This window comes from Elephas maximus, chromosome 3, assembly GCF_024166365.1.
Source record: "Elephas maximus indicus isolate mEleMax1 chromosome 3, mEleMax1 primary haplotype, whole genome shotgun sequence".
Taxonomy (NCBI): Eukaryota; Metazoa; Chordata; class Mammalia; order Proboscidea; family Elephantidae; genus Elephas; species Elephas maximus.
The window spans coordinates 164,193,378-164,211,218 of record NC_064821.1 but is presented as its reverse complement, the minus strand read 5'-3'; the positions used below and the strand labels follow the sequence as shown (position 1 = coordinate 164,211,218).

Sequence of the window (17,841 nt, the reverse complement as noted above, 5' to 3'; positions counted from 1 at the left end):
ATGTTGTTAGTCCTCCTCCAGGGGAGAATGGATGGTGGTTTCTTGTTGTGGCTTTAAGACCCATCTGCTGATGAGTGTGATTTCATTAGACAAAAATACGTGGGTGAGTGTGTGCATGGTAGTTATAGAATAACACTAGAAGAACAAGAGGATATTTGTACCCACTGTGGAAAAGGGGTGGGATGTGAAAAAAAAAATATGGGAAATTGTCACAAAGATGGTAAATAGAGGAAAACCACTCCAATATTTCATGTGTAGGTGGCAACCATCTTGTCACTTCATATGACCGTGTTGTTGATGAGTGCTGTCAAGTCAATTCCAACTCATAGCTACCCCATGTTACGGAGAGAACTGCCCTATAGTGTTTTCTCGGCAATAATCTGTAGAATCGGATTGCCAGGTCTTTATCCTACAGAGCTGCTGGTAGAGTCAAACCACCAACTTTTTGGTTAGCAGCTGAATGCTTAACCATTTCATATGACTATGTGACCTGTATAAATGTGCTGTGGTTAAAGAGAACTGAATATTAATGCATATGCAGGTTAGGCATGACCTCTCATCTCTAATCTCTCACGGTGGGTTAGGTTCTTCCCCATGGCCTGGTGTGAATTCCCCTTTCAGCAGTTGTCATGCAGCACCATACCTGCCTGTCTACTTTGTCTCCCTTACTGGTTAGTAAGGCTGGTCATGGGTGTCAGAGGAGTCAGGACCTCCCAGGTGCTCAACTGAACAGGTGTCCTGAACACATGAGGTCACAGCTTTATGTCACTGGAAGGGTCAGAAACCCACAGCCAGCTAGCTCTTCTCATTTAGAGAGAAAACATGACTAATTCATTTTACCTGGATCGAAGGCTCTGCAGTCATTAGCACATGTGATTTGAACCATCTCCTTCTGAGTTCCTTTGCCCCGTTCATATCTTTATATCCATCAATTAAATCTCAGCGGGTTGTAATCTGGAGGGGCAGTCACTAAAACAGGTGAAAGGGGCTTTGTAATTGTGCTGGTGTTAGGTGCCATTGAGTCAGCTGCAACCCAGCGATCTTATGTACGCCAGAAGGAAGTGCTGCCCAGCCCCGCGCTGTCCTCACAGTCGTTGCTGTGTTTGAGCCCATTGTTGCAGCCACTGTGTCGGCCCACCTCGTTGAGGGTCTTCCTCTTTTTCACTGACCCTCTACTTTACCAAGTATGATGTCCTTCTCTAGGGACTCATTCCTCCTGATAACATCTCCAAAGTACATGAGATGAAGTCTCGCCATTCTCACTTCTGAGGAGCATTCTGGCTGTTCTTCTTCCAAGACAGGTTTGTTTATTCTTCTGGCAGTCCGGGGTATATTCATTATTCTTCACCAACACTGCAATTCAGATGCATCGATTCCTCTTCAGTCTTCCTTATTCATTGTCTAGCTTTCGCATGCATATAAGACGATTAAAAACACCATGGCTTAGGTCAGGTGCACCTTAGTCCTCAAGGTGACATTTAATTGCTTTTTATCACTTTAAAGAGATCTTTTGCAGCAGATTTGCCCAATGTAATGTGTTGTTTGATTTCTTGACTGCTGCTTCAATGGGTGTTGATTAGGGATCCAGGTAAAATGAAATCCTTGGCAACTTCAGTCTTTTCTCCATTTATCATGATGTTGCATATTGGTCCTGTTATGAGGGTTTTTGTTTTCTTTATGTTGAGGTATAATCCATACTGAAGGCTGTAATCTGATCCTCATCAGTAAGTGCTTCAAGACCTCTCCATTTTCAGCAAGCAAGGTTGTGTCATCTGTATAACGCAGGTTGTTAATGAGTCTTCCTCCAGTCCTGATGCCATGTTCTTCACATTGTCCAGCTTCTTAGATTATTTGCTCAGTATACAGATTATTCAAAGTATGATGAAAGAATACAACCCTGCTACATACTTTTTCTGGTTCTAAACCATGCCTTATCCTTTTGTTCTTTTCGAACAGCTGCCTCTTGGTCTATGTACAGGTTCTACATGAGCACAATTAAGTATTCTGGAATTCCCATTCTTCGCGATGTTATCTGTAATTTAAGACCAACACAGTTGAATGCCTTTGCACAGTCCATAAAACATAGGTAAACATCTTTCCGGTATTCTGTGCTTTCAGTTAAGGTTGATCTGACATCAGTAATGATGTCGCTGGTTCCATGTCCTCTTCTAAATCCAGCTTGAATTTTTGGCACTTGCCTGATAATACACTGCTGCAACCGTTTTTGAATTATCTTCAGCAAAATTTTACTGCGTGTGATATTAATGATATTGTTCGATAATTTCCGCATTTCTATGGATCACCTTTTTTTGTATATGTATCTCTTCTAGTCAGTTGGCATAGAGTGAGCACTTCCAGCATTGCACCTGTTTGTTGAAACATCTCAGTTGGTACTCTGTTAGTTCCTGGGGCCTTGTTTTTCACCATTGCCTTCAGTGCATCTGGGACTTCTTCCTTCAGTACCATTGGTTCTTGATCACGTGCTGTCTCCCAAAGTGGCTGAATTTTGATGAATTCTTTTTGATACAGTGACTCTGTACATTCCTCCATCTTCTTATGTATGTATGTATGTATTTTTGTGCTTTAAGTGAAAGTGTATAATTCAAGTCAGTTTCTCATACAAAAACTTATACACATATTGTTATGTGACCCTACTTGCTCTCCCTGCAATGTGACAGCACACTCCTTCTCTCCACGCAATATTTCCCGTGTCCATTCAACCAGCTCCTGTTCCCCTCTGCATTCTCATCCTGCCTCCAGACGGGAGCTACCCACATCGTCTCTTGTGTCTACTTGAGCTAAGAAGCATATTCCTCACTAGTATCATTTTATGTCTTATAGTCCAGTCTAATCTTTCTCTGAAGAGTTAGCTTTGGGAATGGTTTTATTTTTGGGCTAACAGAGAGTCTGGGGGCCATGACCTCTGGGGTTCCACCAGTCTCAGTCAGACCATTAAGTCTGGTCTTTTTACTAGAATTTGAGGTCTGCATCCCAATTTTCTCCTGCTCTGTCAGGGATTCCCTTTTGTGTTCCCTGTCAGGGCAGTCATTGGTGGTAGGTGGGCACCATCTAGTTCTTCTAGTCTCAAGCTGATGGAGTCTCTGGTTTATGTGGTCCTTTTGTCTCTTAGGCCAATATTCTCCTTGTGTCTTTGGTGTTTCTCATTCTCCTTTGCTCCAAGTGAGCTGGAATGTGAGTCTCTTAATCAGAGTCATTGTGACCCCCAGCATTGCACCATCTACATGCAAAGCCCTCGGTATCAGACAGATCTCAAAGGTAGAAGAAAACCCTTTGAAAAAGTATAAAGGGCTTTGCAAGGGGAATTGCTGGTGGCTGTGTTAGCAGTAGATCGTGAAACTTCCTTTTGACGTTCTTCTTCTTTGTTGGAATGTTCTAATTTTTGAAGTTCATAGAAATGTGAAAATAAGAAACTGATCATTCAAGATTTGCAAGCCAGCTGAGTAAGCTTTCAACACAGATAAGGAATGACTGCAGTGCTTGGCTTTGTGGTTTGCTCTTTCAGCTCTACGTGGCCACGGAGGCGATCCTCATTGCACTGATTGGGGCCACGCCATCATACCACTGGGACCTGGCAGAGCGCCTGCTGAACCAGAGCCACAGCAACCAGTCAGCCGGTGAAGACCGAGCCTTTGGGAATTGGCTCTTGACAGCCAATGGCAGCGAGATCCATAAGCACGTGCATTTCAGTAGCAGCTTCACCTCCATCGCCTCCGAGGTAACTAACATCAGGAATGATGAAAAATGAAATGAAAAGCAGGTCATTCTGATCACTGAATGAGTATTTTTCCTTGTCTAGGTTGAACCATTGTGTTTCATCTTGTCGATTTAGATTGCAGCCACATCTTCAAAAAACTTTCTAGTAAATTTGAGAGTTAAAGGTTTTAACGTATCAAAAGAAAATATCCTACGAAAACACATTCTTTTCCCTTTTAACTGTAAACGGGAGAAAGGAAAGCATGAATCTTATCAAACTAGTTCCGTGAAATAAGATACAAGCATCAAAAGAGTTGCGTTTTGACCATGTTGTTGTTGTGTGCCATCAAATCCATTCTGACTTACAGCAACCTGATATGACAGAGTAGAACCCAGGAGGGTTTCCTAAGCTGAAATCTTCACAGAGCCAGACCGCGAGATCTTTGCTCCCACTGAGTGGCTGGTGGGTTCAAACCACCGACCTTTAGGTTGGCAGCTGAGCGACTAACGGTTGCACCACCAGCATAGTATCCTTTTAAAAAATGAGTCAGAACTTTCATCTCTCTTTATTATGTACACAAAAATTAAAGAGAGAGAAATGGAATAACTCATAACATCCAAAGTTCATGTGTAGGTGTAGACCACAAAGGGAACCTTGACTGTACAATATAAAATACAAATGGTACCACCTGGTGTGATCAGGAAGCTTTGCTGGCCAAGGAGAAGGTTCTGGCAAGGACAGCACTTTATGAGATTAAAAAAAAAAAAAAAAAGAGATTGGCCCGAGGTAAATAAGCTGAGGATAGACAGTCTGGTGAAGAGAAGTCATGGGTGTGAGGGGGAAGGTTCACACTTGGCCAGAAAGCACCTGTACTGGTTGTTAAAATACTTCTGTGTCCTTTGTCCACTCACCCCAAGCTACCCATGTGCCCCCAGCTGCCCTGGCCCTGCCCCTGCCCCTGGCCCTATGACCCAGCAAATACAGAGTCAATGCCTAGCGCAGCAGAGGGCCTCCAGGACTCTGTTTCAGTTCTTAGTTCTGATTGCTGTGCCAGTTAGCTTCCCCAAAGACTCTTTGTCAACTTCCCTGCAGGAACATGAATGTGCCCGCCGGATGCCCTGCTTGCATCTCTAGTTGAGGCCTGGAAACTACGCTCCTTTGTGTGTGTGTACATACGTACCATGGCGGCAGCCACCGTTCTCCATTGTCGGATATTTTGATCATCACCATTTGGGTGGGGCATACCAAAAAACGAAAGAGACATACCTAAGGTGGTATTTGTTTGGCCTTTCCTTAGGAGTTCCCCATTTGAAGGGATAATGACTAGATTATCTTCTTGAGCTGCTGCCAAGGTGGCATTTCTCTGACAACAATCTAGGTGTGTATCCCCTACTCAAAAACTTTCAGTGTTTCCCCCCCTCCCCCCGCCAGAATACAGTAGAAGTCCTAGGTGCTCCATTCAGGGCCCTTCATACTTCACAGCTTGGTCTCTGGTATACTTTACCTCCCCCCAAATGCACAACAGTGTTTGCTGTTTCCCAGATGTGCCCTGAGCTCTTGGGCTCAACCTGTTACCTGGGTCAGGATTGCCTTCACCACTCACTCAGATCTACCTGGTGAAATCCCACCTACCCCATCAGGCTCACATTGAATGTCACCTTCCCTCTGAAATCTTCCTCAGCCCACTCCGCAGAAGAAATATACTTTTGTTTCTCTTCTAGTAACATTGTATTTGCACTCTTGTTACAGCCTGTTTGTGGTTCAACTCTATTGTTCAGAAGTCTTTTGTCTTAGGCCTGGTGGCACATAACATTAATATCACATCCGTTGAGGTTGAAAACTATATTTTGGTCATCTTCATGTCTCCAAGGTCTAGTAGTAACAACAACGATAACTACCACCACCACCACTAAGGAGGCCTGGTAGCGTAGCGATTAAAGTGCTTGGCTGCTAGCTGAAAGGTTGATAGTTCGAATCTATCAGCTGCTCCATGGGAGAAAGACGTAGCAGTCTGCTTCCGTAAAGATTAAAGCCTTGGAAACCGTACGGAGGCAGTTCTACTGTGTCCTGTAGGGTGGCAGCAATGGGTACCCCCACCACTTCTACTTAACTACTGAAATAACAAGTATTATTTTTGAATGCAGTATGCCAGTGTGATGTTTTACAGACTCTATCTCATTGAATCCTTAAAATAACTATGAGGTAGGCATTGTTTTGTCATTTTACAGATGAAGAGATTGAGAATCCATGAGGTCAGAGCCAGCTAATGAGGCCAGAGGTGAGATTTGAACCCAAATGTGTCTTAACTTAGAAGCCTGTGCTTTTCTTAATTGTTAAACTTTTTTTTTTAATAATTTTTATTGTGCTTTAAGTGAAAGTTTACAAATCAAGTCAGTCTCTCGCATAAAAACTTACGTATACCTTGCTACATACTCCCGATTACTCTCCCGCCAATGAGACAGCCTGCTCCCTCCTTCCACTCTCTCTTTTCGTGTCCATATTGCCAGCTTCTAAGCCCCTCTACCCTCTCATCTCCCCTCAAGGCAGGAGGTGCCAACATAGTCTCAAGTGTCCACCTGATCCAAGCAGCTCACTCCTCACCAGCATCCCTCTACCACTCATTGTCCAGTGTAATCCATGTCCAATGAGCCGGCTTCTGGAATGGTTCCTGTCCTGGGCCAACAGAAGGTGTGGGGGCCATGACCACCGGGGTCCTTCTAGTCCCAGTCAGACCATTAAGACTGGTCTTTTTATGAGAATTTGGGGTCTACATCCCACTGTTCCCCTGCTCCCTCAGGGGTCCTCTGCATTGTTCCCTGTCAGGGCAGTCATCGGTTATAGCCGGGCACCATCTACATCTTCTGCTCTCAGGATAATGTAGTCTCTGGTTCATGTAGCTCTTTTTGTCTTTTGGCCTCTTTATTACCTTGTGTCCTTCATTTTCCTTTGACCCAGCTGGGTTGAGACTTACTGATGTATCTTCGATGGCCGCTTGCTAGCATTTAAGACTGCAGACGCCACTCTTCAAAGTGGGATCCAGAATGTTTTCTTCATAGATTTTATTATGCCAATTGACTTAGATGTCCCCTGAAACCATGGTCCCCAAACCCCTGCCCCTGCTTCGCTAACCTTCGAAGCATTCGGTTTATTCAGGAAACTCCTTTGCTTTTGGTTTAGTCCAGTTGTGCTGACTTCCCCTGTATTGAGTGTTGCCCTTCCCTTCACCTGAAGTAGTTCTTATCTACTATCTAATTAGTCAATATCCCTCTCCCACCCTCCTTCCCTCCCCCCTCTCATAACCACAAAAGAATGCATTCTTCTCAGTTTAAACTATTTCTCAAGACCTTATAATAGTGGTCTTATGCAATATTTGTCCTTTTGTAACTGACTAATTTCACTCAGCATAATGTCTTCCAGGTTCCTCCATGTTACAAAATGTTTCACAGGTTCCTCACTGTTCTTTATCGATGCATTGTATTCCATTGTGTGACTATACCATAATTTATTTATTCATTCATCCATTGATGGGCACCTTGGTTGCTTCCATGTTTTTGGTATTGTAAACAGTGCTGCAGTGAACATGGGTGTGCATATATCTGTTCGTGTAAAGGCCCTTATTTCTCTTGGATATATTCCAAGGAGTGTGATTGCTGGGTCGTATGGTAGTTTATTTCTAGCTTTTTAAGGAAGCGCCAAATCGATTTCCAAAGTGATTGTACCGTTTGACATTCCCACCAGCAGTGTTTAAGTGTTCCAGTCTCTCCACAGTCTCTCCAACATTTATCATCTTGTGTTTTTTGGATTAATGCCAGCCTCGTTGGAGTGAGATGGAATCTCATTGTAGTTTTGATTTGTGTTTCTGTAATGGTTAATGATCAAGAGCATTTCCTCATGTTTCTGTTAGCTGCCTGAATGTCTTCTTTAGTGAAGTGTCTTCATATCCCTTGCCCATTTTTTAATTGGGTTGTTTGTCTTTTTGTGGTTGAGTTTTAGCAGCATCATGTAGATTTTTGAGATCAGGCACTGGCTGGAGATGTCGTAGCTGAAAATTTTTTCCCAGTCTGTAGGTGATCTTCTTACTCTTTTGGTGAAGTCTTTAGATGAGCATAGGTGTTTTTTATTAGCTCCCAGTTATCTGGTTTCTCTTTGGCATTTTTAGTAATGTTTTGTATTGTGTTTATGCTATGTATTAGAGCTTCTAATGTTGTCCGTATTTTTTCTTCCATGATCTTTATCGTTTTAGACTTTATGTTTAGGTCTTCGATCCATTTGGAGTTAGTTTTTGTGCATGGTGTGAGGTATGGGTCCTGTTTCATTTTTTTTGCAGATGGATATCCAGTTACACCAGCACCATTTGTTAAAGAGACTTATCTTTTCCCCAATTAGCTGACACTGGGCCTTTGTCAGATATCAGCTGCTCATATGTAGATGGGTTTATATCTGGATTCTCAATTCTGTTCCATTGGTCTATATGTCTGTTGTTGTACCAGTACCAGGCTGTTTTAACTACTGTGGCGATATAATAGGTTCTAAAATCAGGAAGAGTGAGGCCTCCCACTTTGTTCTTCTTTTTCAGTAATGCTTTACTTATCTGGGGCTTCTTTCCCTTCCATACGAAGTTGGTGATTTGTTTCTCCATCTCATTAAAGAATGTCTTTGGGATTTGGATCGGAATTGCGTTGTATATATAGGTGGCTTTTGATAGAACAGACATTTTTACAACGTTAAGTCTTCCTAGCCATGAGCAAGGTTATGTTTTTCCACTTATGTAGGTCCCTTTTGGTTTCTTGCAGTAGTACCTTGTAGTCTTCTGTGTATAGGTCTTTAACATCTCTGGTTAGATTTACTCCTAAATATCTTCTTCCGGGCTACTGTGAGTGGTATTGATTTGGTGATTTCCTCTTCAACGTTCTTTTTGTTGGTGTACAGGAATCCAACTGATTTTTGTATGTTTATCGTGTAACCTGATGATACTCTGCTGAACTTCTCTTCTATTAGTTTCAGAATTTTTATTGAGGATTCTTTAGGGTTTTCTGTGTATAAGATCATGTCATCTGCAAACAGATACTTTTACTTCTTCCTTGCCAATCTGGGTGCCCTTTATTTCTTTATCTAGCCTAATTGCTCTGGCTAGGACCTCCAGCACAATGTTGAATAAGAGTGGTGATAAGGGGCATCCTTGTCTGGTTTCTGTTCTGAAGAGGAATGTTTTTAGAATCTCTCCATTAAGGATGATGTCGGCTGTTGGTTTTGTATAAATGCCCTTTATTATGTGGAAGAATTTTCCTTCTATTCCTATTTTGTTGGGAGTTTTTATCATGAATGGGTTTTGGACTTTGTCAAATGCCTTTTCTGCATCAATTGATAAAATCATGTGTTTCTTGTCTTTTATTTATATGGTATATTACATTAATTGTTTTTCTAATATTGAACCATTCTTGCATTCTTGCATACCTGGTATAAATCCCACTTGGTCATGGTGGATTATTTTTTTAATATGTTGTTGAATTCTATTGGCTAGAATTTTGTTGAGGATTTTTACGTCTATGTTCATGAGGTATATGGGTCTGGAAATTTCTTTTTTTTTGTTGTCTTTACCTGGTTTTGGTATCAGGGATATGCTGGCTTCATAGAATGAGTTAGGGAGCATTCTGTCCTTTTCTGTACTTTGAAATACCTTTAGTAGTAGTGGTGTTAAGTCTTCTCTGAAAGTTTGGTAGAACTCTGCAGTGAAGCCATCAGGACCAGGGCTTTTTTTGGGCGGAGTTTTTTGAAATTGTTTCACTTTTGAAGAGCTGATCCAATCCTAACTGGTATGCATATTTCTTAGGTTCTTGGTGACAATAGCCAAAGAATCATTTTTTAATTTTTAATTTGGAAATAATTTCAAACTGACAAAAGCTTAAAGAGTAGTGTAAGGAATACTGTTATAGCCTTTAGGTTCCATATTGTTAATGTTTTGCCTCTTTGGCATTATCATTTGCACATTCTCTCTGTTTTTTCTAAGCCATTTGAAGGTTGCATGTATCAATGTTCCTTTATACCCAAATACGTCAGTGTGTATTTCCTAAAAGTGAAGACATTTCTCTTGCATAATATGTTACCAACGTCAAGAAATTTAACATTGATACCATAGTTTAATCTATGGTCCATACCCAGTTTTATCACTTGACCCAATCATGTCCTTAATAGTATTATTTTTTCCCCTCTTGTGTTAGATCCCATCTGTTGTTACTTACCATTGAGTCAGCTCTGACTCACGGCAACCTTATGTATAACAGAACAAAATGTCCGTTTCTGTGCCATCTTCATGATTGGGGTGGGCAGGGGGGACTCATCCAGCCTCAGTGACTCTAGAAAGTCTGGATTCCATGAGAATTGGAATTCTGTTCTATATTCCCTCCTTCCCCCCTTTTGATTAGGATTCATCTATAGAATCTTTGAGTATTTTTTATTTTAATGTGGAGCCCTGGTGGTGCAGTGGTTGAGAGCCTGGTTGCTAACCAAAAAGCTGGCGGTTCAAATCTACCAACTGCTCCTTGGAAACCCTGTGGGGCAGCTCTACCCTGTCTTACAGGGTCGCCATGAGTGAGAATCTACTTGACGGCAGTGGGTTTGGTTTGGTTTGGTTTAGTGTTAACAGGTGTATAGTGATACCTAACTGTGGTTTTAATTTGCATTTCCTATTGGCTAATGATGTTGAACGTTTTTTTCATGTGCTATTTACCATCTGTATATCCTCTTTGCTGAAATGTCTCTTAATGTCTCCTGCTGATCTTTTAATTCATTTATTTTTTGTTGTTATTGTTGAGTTTTGAGAGTTGTTTATATATTTTGAATATTAGTCCATCGTCAGGTAATGTGATCTGCAGATATTTCCCTCATTCTGTAGCTTGTCTTTTCATCCACTTAACAGGATCTTTCACAGAACAAAAGGTTTTAGGTTTAATGAAATTCAGTTTATCATTTTTTTTTTTTTTTTTGCTTTTGAAGATCATGCTTTTGGTATGAAGACTAAGAACTCTTTGCCTAGCCCTTAGCCCCAAATATTTTCTCCTAAATATTTTATAGTGTTTCATTTTACATTTAAGTCTGGGATCCAGTTTTCAGTTGATTTTTAATTTTTTTTTTTCAGTGTTGCTCTAGCGTATTTGTTGAAAAGGTTATCCTTCCTCCATTGAGTGACTTTGGAACCTTTGTCCAAAATCAGTTGGGTATATCTGTGTGGGTCTATTTCTGGACTCCGTGTTGTGATCGTTGATCTAATGTCTATCCCACTCTTACCAATACCACAGTCTTGATTACTATAGTTAATAACAGACTGATTCCTCCCACTTTATTCTTCTTTTCAAAATTGTTTTAGCTATTCTAGTTCCTTCGCTTTTCTATATAAATTTTAGAATAATTTTGTCTATATCCACAAAAAAATCTTTTTGGGATTTTGATAGGAGTTATGTTTAACCTGTATATCAATTTGAGGAAAGTTAACATCTTTGCTGTATTAAATCTTCTAATACGTGAACGTTATATGTGTTATTTAGATCTTCTTTGATTTTTTTCATTAGTGTTTTGTGGCATTTACTATACAAATCCTGTACATATTTTGTTAGATTTACATTTAAGTTTTTCATAATTTGAAGCAATTATAAATGGTATTATTTTTTTAATCTCATTGTCCATGTGTTTTTCATTGCTAGTATATAGAAATACAACTACTTTTTGTGTATTTTTCTTATACCCTGTGACTTTGCTGAACTCACCTATTAATTCTAGGGTTGCTTTGTTGTTTTTTTTTTTTTTTTGAAGATTTGTTGAGATTTTTCTAGGGAATCATGTAAAAAATAGGGACTCCCCAGCCACCATCAGGCAGGTAGAATCTTCTAGAATCCATGATTGGCTCAGGACTAGGGAGAGACTTCAGCCTAAGAATCTTATCCCTGATATTCATCACTGCTGGTCAGTAAGCCACTATTTTAATTAAGATTAAACAACACACCCGTTGTTGATAGGCATACTGACTAAAGAAGCCCTTATAATCATTTCTGCCAGAGAATGGGCTTTCCAAAGAGAAGGCCGGCTGACTACCACTGGACAATGCAACCTGAGCAGTGTTTGTAGCACCATGATGAAAGCTTGACCCAAGTAACATTTATGCTCAGTATCCCACTGTATGTGCTTAGTAAGTTAATTAGACACTCTAGCAACACTGCTTCAGCACAGCAGGCACTGGGATAATGGAATTGAATTAATACTAATGCAAGCTATAATTATAGCTCTTTTAGATATTATCATAGCTACACCCATTACTAACAAATGTTCATTGAGCAGCTGCTACTTGCCTGATGCTAGAGACCAAAACCAAACCAAACTCACTGCTGTCGAGTCAATTCCAACCCATAGTGACCCTATAGGACAGGGTAGAACTGCCCCATAGGGTTTCCAAGACTGTAATGTATATGGAATCAGACTACCTCATCTTTCTCCTGCAGAGCAGCAGGTGAGTTCGAACTGCTGACCTTTGGATTAGGGGCCAAGCGCTTAACCACTGCACCGCCAGGGCTCCTTGATGCTGGGGAAGACCTTGATAAAAAGAGAGTGAGTGCTGTGAGACCATGTGCTCCAGGAACTTAGGGACTGTGATGCCCTGGTCACCACAGCATCTCCTCTGCTGATTCATAGGGGCTCACACTAAATAATGTTTGGCTAAAGCTGAAAATGAAAGAAGGAAGGATTGGCCAAAGGGCCAGAGAGCTTCTACTTAAAGAGTTGGTAGATGCAGGAGAAATAGAATTAAACAGCTTTCCTGGCAAATGCAGGAGATCTTAAATCAGCTCTAAGAAAAAAATGATAAAGGGCTAAGATGGCCCTCACCTTACCTGCAGATTATAGCCACACATTGCTCATCTTACTGCTGGTATCTTATCCCTCTGAACCGTATCTGTGTCACTGCCTCTCTCTTTGCCTGTCCCCGCCCCCCCCCATAGCTTCCAGTTTAACAGTTTCTACACAAATTATTCAGTGATATTGGTTACCTTTTTCACAGTGTGTCATCATTCTCATTCATTCCATTCTGGTTGTACCATTTCCAGTACTCTAGTTTCCCTGCCCGCTTACCTTCTCCTCTTTGCTTTAGAGTAATTTTTGACCATTTGGTCTCCTATAGTTGATTTTTTTTTTTTTTTTAAAAAGAAGCTCTTTACTCATGGGCGATATTCTTTATTTTATAATCCAATCTGTTATTTAGCTAACAGATGACCTCAAGGGATAATTTTGGTTTACGGTTTGAAGTGTATCTCAGGGCAGTGGTCTTGGGGAGTCCTCTGGTCTCAACCAGTCCAGTAAATCTAGACTTTTTATCTCCAGCTGTTTTTGTCTGTCTGTATGTCTGTGTGTCTGTTTCTTTCTAACACCAACAACTCCTGTGTTCTTCGCTTGTGTGCTCAGAGCCCCAGCAGCCACCCGCCCTCAGTGGCCATGGCGTCACCCACATTTTTCCTCTCAGAATGTATTTGGGTAGACCTAATAAGGGGCTGGCTCTGCTTCACTTTTTAGTTCAGAATCTCTTGTTTTTCCCAAAGTCCTCTTATTTTATTTCGAGGTGCAAATAAAGTGTCTACCCCACGTGCCAGTCTCACCTTTCAGAGCTGGTGAGTTATATGTGAGTTCATATAGTCTACTTCTGTCTTGGCCATTGGAGGCCTGTTGGGTGGTGTTCCAAGACCTGGGGTGGTTTGGAGCGGGTTGTAAGGGTGACTTCCAAGTTTCCTGCTGCTGCTGCTACCAAAATGATAAGCATCAACAGAGGAACTGCAGCCGAGGGAATTTAATAATGAGAGTGGTAATCAAGTAGCAGCCAGGACCAGCAGCTCCAAACAAGATGGCGACATCCGCCACCCTTCAGCTAGTGTCTTTCAGGGGCAGCTAGGCTCCGCACTGTGAACTGAGCTAGTCTGTATTAAGGCGGAGCGCAGTCCCAAACCAAACCCTCCGTTTAATTTCTTAGCATAAATTCAATTTTGATTGCCTCTCCAGTTTCTCTGTTGCTCCTCAAAATCTCCAAAGTGGGAATATTGAAACTGGAACCTGAGCTTCTCAATAGGTTGGTGAATATCCTTAATATATAATCTATGGAAAATAGATATTTGGTTCACAGTGACTCTTACTGAAATTATTTGCTGTAAGATCAAAGTTAAAAAACAAGTATGAAGTCCTGTTGACCTCTCATGTGAAAGCCCTGGAACTAAATATCGAGGTAGAGTCTGTAGGACTCTGTAGTTTAAGGGGATTATGTTCAAATACACATTTAAAAAATAAATCTCGACCTGCACCTTACTGCACTCAGGCCAGGCCTTAAATAAGTTTTTTATGGAGGATTTTGGGAAGGGTGAATAAAAGGTTATGTATATGTGATTAACTTGATATTTAATGGAAAAGAAAAAAAAAAAAACCTTTAATCTTGACTATTCTGCAGTGAAGTAATAGCCACTGGGGTGAATTTATGTAGCAAATTGCTGTCTGCTGTATTCAGATTATTCCCTGAGCTCTGACGCGTTCAGAAAGCACCAAATATCACGGAGACGCACAATTATCATGCTTAATTAATGTTTGCAACCAAAAAGAGGAAGGTTGGAATCTTTAATATCATTGTGGATATTGAAGAACTGAAATTGACTGATTATTATCTTGAGATTAATATATTCTTCCCCAAGCCAGACCCTGGGGTCAAAAGACAGAGTATTAAAACTATTTGAAAAATTAACTGCAATAATTGCTTTAGGGGCTAATTTTTTTTTTTTTTAATGTCTTGCTTCCTTACGCCTGTACTACTGATTGTTATAGCTTGCACACTTCACCCATTAAGTGGTAATTCAGAGTGACAACTACATTGAAATGAAGCAAGTTAGTTAATCACCATGAAACTGTTCCTGAAATACCCTGTCCAAGTACTCCCTGGTCACAGGAGGCCTCTGATTACCTGGTTTTCTCCCAGAGTGAGATTTTCCTATAGAAACCTGTAAATATTATTATGGGATCTACGGGAGAGGGGCAGGCCAAAGTTTGGCTGGAATTGTACTTGAAAGTATTCAGAATTTTGCACAGCAGGATAGCTACTGGCTCACTGGTTGTGTAGCACCCCCAAGGGTGTGTGCGCCGTGTTAGGCTAGGGACGCAGCTGCTCATCCCAGCACTGTAGCCTCGCAACACCGACGAGCTGGCGTCAGAGTGAGGCAATGGCTGTTGCCATAGGGCTTGGTTTCCATCAAAGCAGGATCTTGTGGAGCAAGGGTTCTGATGTGATGACCAGTAGGCACGTGCCCAGTCTCCACGTGGACAGCCAGGAGAGGCTACCCCTTGTCTTCCCTTTTCTTGGCCATTCAGTGGACTGTGTCCCCTGAAGAGCTAGCAATCTACACTGGACTCGTGAACAAGTCCACCTTTTAGAAGAGACCCAGCAGCCAGGTGGGGGTCTTAGATGCCACTCTCCAACCTGCCAGAGCCCCTGCCTGGCTTGTGGGCTCACTGATGTACTGTGTATCGCCCATAGCAGATTCCTGCTCCCCACAAAATCCTATGTGCTTCTCTCAGTAGGGATATTTGTGTACCAATTAAAAGGCTTTCAGTGGCCATGCTGCTTCAGTTACTCAGGCTTCAGGAAGTGTATGTTCAGGGCACAGAGTTTGACCGTATAGCTTTTTCAGCCAGGGTTCCAGAAAACTGCCATTGGTTTCTTTCTTTTTAGCCTTGTCTTTTTTCTCGGTGTATGGGCTCAATATAAAACCAAAGTACTCTATATGTCAGATTGGCTGTAGGAAGAATGAAAACTCCTCACATCCCAAATCTTCCTCATACCCCTTTTCGCGAGAATGCCGTTCAGTGGGTTCCAAGGAAAAGATGATCAGTTAGGCAGCAACCTGCGTGCCCATGAACACAGCACTTGATGTTTGACATAGTGACATTAAGATAATGTATATGAAGATATGCATAAAACAATAACATTCACTCTTGTAGAAATAATTCAGCAAATATTTAATTAGTGCTGGCAGACACTATAAGGTAAGCTTGGGATATAAATTTGGGATACAGAGATGCCTTTTGGAAGGTCATAGCACAGTATGAGAGAGACAGGTAGACACATAATTCACCATACATCGTGTTAGAGGCAAGAACAGGGAGAGGTGAAAGGAGAAAGTGGTCAGCTCTGCTTGAGTGAATCAGGGAAGACTTCATGTGGGAGAAGGTGCTTAAGGGACGTTGATGAAGGATGAATAGGAGTTCACCAGGGGATGATATGGGGCTGGGAGCGTGGGGGGAAAACAAGGGCACAGCATGTACAAACAGTAGTCAATTCCTGTAAGGTGTTAGGCTTCGTGGCAAAAGTGGAATGAACAATCTGTTTGCTGTCCTTTGGGTAATCATGCCCTCACCTGGCCTGTTGCAAGGCAGTTACCCTGTATTACTCATGTGGCAGAGCCAGCCACCCAGTGCCTGCACAAGCCTAGTGTAATGATTTTTTACTTACCATGCACTGCCCCCTCCGTTAGCTTGGTGTGTGATCATACCGCTCAACTGTTATTCCATGAAATGTCACCATAAATTACAAGAAAAAGAAAAGAATGGGCAGTTACGTCACAGGGAAACTGATGGATTTGTGACATTACCCATTGCTGTTGAGTTGATTCTGCCTCATAGCGACCATATAGGACAGAGGAGAACTGCCCCATAGAGTTTCCAAGGAGCACTTGGTGGATTTGAACTGCCGACCTTTTGGTTAGCAGCTGAACTCTTAACCACTACGCCACCAGGGTTTCCTTTGTTACATGAACAAAGCCAATCAGAAGTAGCTCAGAGTAGAGGCTGGATATGTATCTAAGTTCTTGGAGTTAGTTCTAGAGAGTTCCTTCTTTCTCTTTAGTCTTCCTAATTAGTACTGGCACTATTCACAACCAACTTAAACATCTTTTATAATCTGTGTGTTAGTATAATCAGGAAGGACAGGCAGCACAATGCCATGCTGCAGAGGAAGGAAAAGAAAGAAACCTGGGGTATCAGGTAGGTGCACCACAACGTCAAATAGACAGTACATAAATTATAACAGTTCAGTTAAAAATACGTAGCAAATTTATTAGGTATTTGTCTTTAAAACACGCACTGTGAAATGAGATAAACCCCAAGGCAGAGGTTACCAGCTAAATATGGAAAAGAAACCAACAAAAAATACTTTGGAAGGTGAGTTTAAAATACCTTATTCTCTTCTCCCTTACTCCTTGCTTTCTCCCTATTTCCCGAGGCCATGTAACCTTAACCTCACATTTCACATTTCTTTCCTCCTTTTTCCCCTCTTCTTACCAGTCCCTGGTTCTAATACTCTAAGTTAGAAAGACTTACTTGTATTCCTTCTAATATTCAGCTAATTCTTTTCGTAGCTTCCTAAGTGGAGCACATGCTGAGAGTTAAAGAATAGCAGTTCTTTAGCCAGTATATTGTCATTTATGTGCTTTTAGCTTAACACACTGAGCTAATAATGTTAAATCACTATTTTACTCCAGAATTATAAGACAACTAATTTGAGCATGAAGTACTCAAAGAATGAGATTTTGGGACAGGTGGCTTAGCGTCAGATCCAGGCTCGCTGCTTACTCTAGTGTGATGGTGGAGAGGTACCTGAGCTCCAGCTACATGATCTATAAAATGGGAATAATGATAGCAAATACCTATTCTAAAAGATGGTCGTTGGGATTAGAGGAGAGTATTATGTGAAAGTTGATTGACATCTATCTTTTTTCATCACTCAATGTTAGTTTTGTCTTTAGGGTTATATATGCATCTAGTGCACTTTAAACAAGAGGTAATTTTTTTTTTAGATTATTGTATTTCTGCAGTGTCATAAACATTCATTTGATTTGTGCCATTTCTATAAAGCTTAAATTTTGATCATTTCAAGGTAAATACTAAAGACATTTTGTTATTTCCCTTAAAATTTATCTTGAAGTTTCAGTCAATCTATGGTTGATCTGTCAGTCCCAGTGGGTTTAAATAGTACCCATTCATGGGTGGGAAACCCTGGTGGCATAGTGGTTAAGTGCTACAGCTGCTAACCAAAAGGTCGGCAGTTCAGATCTGCCAGG

At 41.3% G+C, this 17,841-nt stretch overlaps 1 protein-coding gene across 4 annotated transcripts in view; it reads left to right on the top strand.

Annotated features, from left to right (window-relative positions):
- Window positions 1-17,841, top strand: part of SLC22A15 (solute carrier family 22 member 15) — a 73,859-nt gene that overhangs the window by 11,661 nt on the left and 44,357 nt on the right. For 3 of the 4 annotated variants that reach the window (XM_049879996.1, XM_049879995.1, XM_049879997.1), the window contains exon 2: window positions 3,524-3,736. In XM_049879996.1, coding sequence (XP_049735953.1) covers window positions 3,524-3,736 — 213 coding nt within the window. The other variant, XM_049879998.1, reaches the window with a different exon arrangement.